The sequence below is a fragment of the Solanum stenotomum genome, chromosome 1 (genome assembly GCF_019186545.1).
Source record: "Solanum stenotomum isolate F172 chromosome 1, ASM1918654v1, whole genome shotgun sequence".
NCBI lineage: Eukaryota > Viridiplantae > Streptophyta > Magnoliopsida > Solanales > Solanaceae > Solanum > Solanum stenotomum.
In genome coordinates this window covers 96,852,095-96,857,232 of record NC_064282.1, presented here as the reverse complement: position 1 = coordinate 96,857,232, position 5,138 = coordinate 96,852,095, and the positions used below count along the sequence as shown (strand labels likewise).

General features: G+C 37.5%; 1 protein-coding gene across 6 annotated transcripts; it reads left to right on the top strand.

Annotated features, from left to right (window-relative positions):
* Positions 1 to 5,138, top strand: LOC125876252 (BTB/POZ domain-containing protein At3g05675). Of its 6 annotated transcripts, none has more exons than XM_049557424.1 (6): positions 1 to 164; positions 426 to 550; positions 1,334 to 1,413; positions 2,275 to 2,550; positions 2,817 to 2,872; positions 3,642 to 5,138. In XM_049557424.1, the coding sequence occupies exons 5-6, from the start codon at positions 2,861 to 2,863 to the stop codon at positions 4,950 to 4,952; spliced, it is 1,323 nt and encodes a 440-aa protein (XP_049413381.1). In that variant the 5' UTR covers positions 1 to 164; positions 426 to 550; positions 1,334 to 1,413; positions 2,275 to 2,550; positions 2,817 to 2,860; the 3' UTR covers positions 4,953 to 5,138. The 6 variants fall into 6 exon arrangements, with proteins under 6 accessions (XP_049413381.1, XP_049413351.1, XP_049413373.1 ...); XM_049557394.1 differs by having other exon boundaries at positions 1,329 to 1,413; XM_049557416.1 differs by having other exon boundaries at positions 1,316 to 1,413.

The window sequence follows — 5,138 nt, the reverse complement described above, 5'->3', positions numbered from 1 at the left end:
TCAATTTATCCTTCCAAAAAAAAAAGTGAACTCAATTTTCCCCAAATTTCTGATCTTTAAACAGTTTCAAGAATTAAATGCCCAAATCCCCCAAATTTGTACTCTTTGCTTCAACAATTTGTAGAGTAAACAACTCTAAATCTACTTGATAATGAATAAGAAAGGTATGTTCTTTGCACAAGAATCAATAATTTCTGCTAATTTGTTCAGATTATTTATGTATATGGAATTTGAAGAAATACCCTTTAAAGAATCTTGTTGTTACATTCTTGATATGGGTTTTTATCTTGTTAAGAAAAAGATTAGTACTTTAGGTTTTTTTTTTTTCAATTCTTCAAGTTTAGTACTTTTTGATATTGAACTGTTACATTCAATAGATTTTAGCTGATGGGTGTTTTGATTTTGTTTTTATTTATCATTTGCAGGTATCTATTGGGAGATTTTGGTATGTGTTGCTTGAGTGAAGGGAAGTAGACAAAGGGAGCTTTTTGATAATCTTGAAAATGGGGTTCATGAGTGGAAGGAGAATGTGGGTCATTTTGGATAAAGGGTAAGAAAATAGAACTTTGCATATTGTCTTGTTTTGTTTTTTGATGATTAGGGAACCCGTAGTAGCCACTAAAACCCCGATAGCTTGCATACCATACAGGAGAGGTAAAACGCACTAGACAAGGCTCAAACCCCTGTTGTTGCAGGCAAGGGGTATTGAACTTGAGACCTCTATTATGGAAGTCATAAGATAAACCATCTGAGCCATCCCGAAGGGTACCCCATTGTTTGTTTTATACACATTTTGTCGAGTCTGAGAAATGCTTGGGGTTCTTTGAAATGTTACTATTTATTATGCAAGTTGTTTTTTTTGTTAAGTAGCTGAATTACTGAATACATTGTGATAATGGAGTTGCTGTTTTGCTTTATGTTAATACTACTTACTAGTTATAGCAACTTCTGTCTTGAGTATCGTTCTAGGGTAGCGTATATTGTTGGAAAATGTTTCTTACGTGAGTGCTCGGAAAATTGGTGCCTTGAAAAGTAATGTGTACCAATGACAAATGTAGGGTAATTTTGATTCATTTGCTAACACTTCATGTTACATATCAATGATGCTGCTATCCATGTTAACTGTGAAGATAGAGATAAATTACTAAAACTTACAACTATCAAGTTTCCTAACTGTGATAATTGTAATGATGCACCAGTTGGAAATTACGTTAGTAGTGGTGGCTATGTGCACGGATTTCAAATTTGGGTTATGATTTGTTTTTCTGACTTTATGAATCTCACAGGCCTTTCTTTTCAACTAAGCCTTATTTAGTTCTTTCTTGTAGTTTAGCGGTCGGGGATATACACTAGAAGATCCATTTTATGACCAAGCAAATCTAGGAACTTGCGGGAGAGGTGGCCCTTCAAAAGGTTGTATATGATTGCCTTATTGGAGCTGGATTGTATTCTTCACTTTCCAATCCCTTGTTTAACATAAATACATAATTTCTTGTCTTTCATTGATCATCTATACACGCTTATGTGTCCTAACTTGTTTGTCAAAGATGCCTATTGGCTACAGCTACTATAGAACATGATGGACTCTGTAATTCCTTTTGTAAGCTTAATGAGTAAAGCACTATTATGCTTCAAAAACGTCACCTAGTTCTACGTGCCAACTCTCGAAATAACACGACTTTCCACTTAGACGACTGTTTATATATGTCTTTCGCAAGCCCTCAGTCCTCGGAAAAGGCCAGAAATTAATATAACATTTTAAATTTCAGTAGTTGATCCTAGTTCTCAAGACAAAAGAGGACGAAGTAGAAAGTAAGAGGATGAGCTAACATCCTTAAGCTATGTAAGATGACATACTTATGATCACGCTACCGTCAATTTGACTTTATTCTAGTATTGAGAGATAAGGTTAAGAAGAGTTGAACATGTGGAGTTCATTAGTCTCGTCATGATATTTTCATAATACAAAAATGAATGGAGTTTGTGGTGAGAAGAGTAAAGTTAATAGAGTTTTTCTTTCTTTCCTTTTTTCGAAATTGGCGTTACTAGAGTTTTTCATGTTATAATTACCTGAAAAGTTCTCTCTTTTAGGAAAATCGGAAGTTGATGACATTTCAATTAAAAGTTGGTAAATATGAATAAGTGTTAATGCCATGTCTGCCAATTTTGGAAACTAACTTGATTTACCAGCCATTTTTGTATGACTTGAATTAGTGTTTCCATATTTGTTTTACATATTGATGCCTGATGGCTGATGCTGTTTGCATATTATAGATTTCTATCCCCGAGGCCAAGACATTATATATATCACCAATTCACTTGAGTGAGACAGAGGAGAGTGGAATTTCTTGTGTAGGGGGGTGAATTCTGGAGATCTACAAAGGAATGCCAAAAGCAAAGGCAGCTCTCTGGGCCCCTACTCCCTACCGACGCTGAGGTGCCAAAGCATGGGGCACAAACAGGATTAGATACCCTGGTAGTCCATGTTGTAAACGTATCACATCTAGGGTTTGTGCGCACAAGCTGACCCGCACACCACTGCTAAGAAAAGTTACTATTAATGACTGCTCTATTAACTTTTTCTTTTGATTCTTTTATGTGTTTTTGGGTTAACCAAATAGAGCTTAAATTTCTCTTCAGATCTATATCTAATCGGAAAAAAAGAAGTTCTGTTGGAATTTAATTATCCAAAAGAAACTTCTGTTGGACTTTTTTGACTTGCTAGGGATGCACAGTTTCTGATTGAATACAGAATCTGATTTAAGCTGTTTTGCTATCTTGTTTTGTGATGTCATGTATCCTTTTGCTATTTGCAGATCTGACAATGCATCAAAGCTACACCAATTAGTCTTGTGCATTAATGGAGACAGTCGTAAGTGTCTTAACATAGTATAGAAAACTAAAAGAATATATGGTTCTTGTGTCATATCACCGGAGCGTTGGAAATTTGAAATAAACAGGAAACTCTTGATGAATCAATTTACCTTACTTCTTATTTGGAACATTTCAAGATATTTCTGGTGATATGAATGGAAAAGGCGTAAGCCGAGACAATCCAGCATTGGCCAGGCAACCAATAAGAGCAAGGGGTCTTCCTTTAGAGTGTGAACACTTTCTTATCTTTTAATTTGAAATGCTTTAATGGTTCAAAAAAAATTGAAAGAGTAAAAAGTTGATAAGAATCCGTGGAAGTTGGAAAGCTGTTTGTTATGCCACTCAATTTAACTTTTGAATAATATACTTGTCCTAAATGTTCTCTCTTTTTTTTGACGGGCAAGGAAAGCTAAAGAGGTGGTTTACACCTCATATTCAGGCTAAGAGTCTAACTCCTCATGCTGGAAGGTATACGGCTGCGAGGCGTTTGGCCTCCTCCCCCTGGCTGCCTTAGGGCAGTTAGGCTTTCCCTTGCCTTAAGAGCCATGTACATGGATTTGATTCTTGCATCTACTTATTTGACTGCTCTGGTGGGTTGCCTTCACTTTCCTGTGCTGATAGAAGGATCATTAAGGAGTGAAGTAGGAACATTAATCATTTAAAGGCATCATAGAAGCTTACATCCTGCTTTTCTCTTATTGATTTGACTGTTGAATATTGTCAATAAGTTATCACGTTAACTAACCTATATCATTTCCCCCCTGCAGCCTAATGAATCGAAGACACCAAGCAAGATTGGAGATAGACCAACCAGTGATGTTGTCGTAAGACTTAGAACACAGGATGGCCGTGATGATTGGCTTTACTGTCATTCACATATTCTCGTTGAAGAGAGTAAATATTTTGCTGATCGGTTATCAGATAGTTGGCCGACATGTCAGATTCTGGATTCACGCAATTGTGTTGAGGTTTACTGTGAAGAACCTGATCTGGACTCCCATGTCAATGTCCTTCGACTCTTTTATGTCATTGCGGATGGCTTAATGATGGAAATTTGCCATGGTGTCAAGAATGCACTTGGCATTTTGCGAGTTGCTGTCAAACTTGGATGCCCAAGAATTATTGCAGTATGTGTGGATTATTTGGAAGCAGTCCCTTGGGAGGAAGCTGAGGAGGAGGAGATATTAAATACTATACCAAGCATGGGATCTAAGGTGGAACCAGTACTTGCTCGCCTCCAACCAGTCAATCCTACTGCAGTAATGAAGATTTTTCTTTCAGCCCTTCAATTTGCTACGTCATCACCTCCTTCACCTTTGAATGATCTGAAAAACACTGCTCAAGAACAGCTTGAATACATGCTTACCGAGGACGATGATGCTCCTTTACTGAGCGCTGATGAAGAGATAAAGCTAGAAGTCATGCGATGTGTCAAGAAGCTGCTTGATAGATTTAACAGCATTGTAGAATCTCTACTATGTGACCTCCAAGAATCGATTTCAGATTCTGGGAAAATGCAATCGTTGCATTCTTGTTTGACAGATTTGTTATGGGCATGTCAGATATTAGGAAAGTTGGAGATTATCAGAGATTTTGTTTGCAGCTGGACGGAGTTGTCAGTGAAGCTAGTAACCATCGTTCAACAAAAAGATGGAGAAAATCAAACTCTGAAGACAAAGCTGAAGGTTCTTGAGGTGACTGCAAAAGTATTAGAGGCAATAGGCTATGGCATAGTTGTGTTGCCTACAGTAAAACGACTTCACATGGTGAAGCTCTGGCTTCCTTTTGTCCGGACGATGAAGCCTTTAGTCGATTCTGTCTCCGAGGAAACTGAGGATGATCTCACACTAAAATTCGATAGTGAGATCTGGCAATCTTTGGAGTCAGCATTTGTTGCTATTATACTTACATTGTCGTCAGTTGATCAGACAGACATTTTAACAGAGTGGTTGGAAAATCAACAGATTCGATATCCAGACCTCACCGAGGCATTTGAAGTTTGGTGTTACAGGTCCAAGGTAGCTAAGCGAAGGCTGGCAACACTTGGGGAAGAACACAATACAGCTAAGGCAGTATGACATCTCTCTTCTTTTGCCAATTCTAGGATTTAGCTATCCTCCTTTTCGCGTCACTGATTATATGCTGAAAACTTTCTTTTATTCTTTCGAGTTATAACCTAGCTGAATTGGCAAGACATCTTAAAATGGCCTAGCTTCTGTAAAGTGACCTCTATTTTTGTTCCCCCTCCATGTTTTCATGCTTAT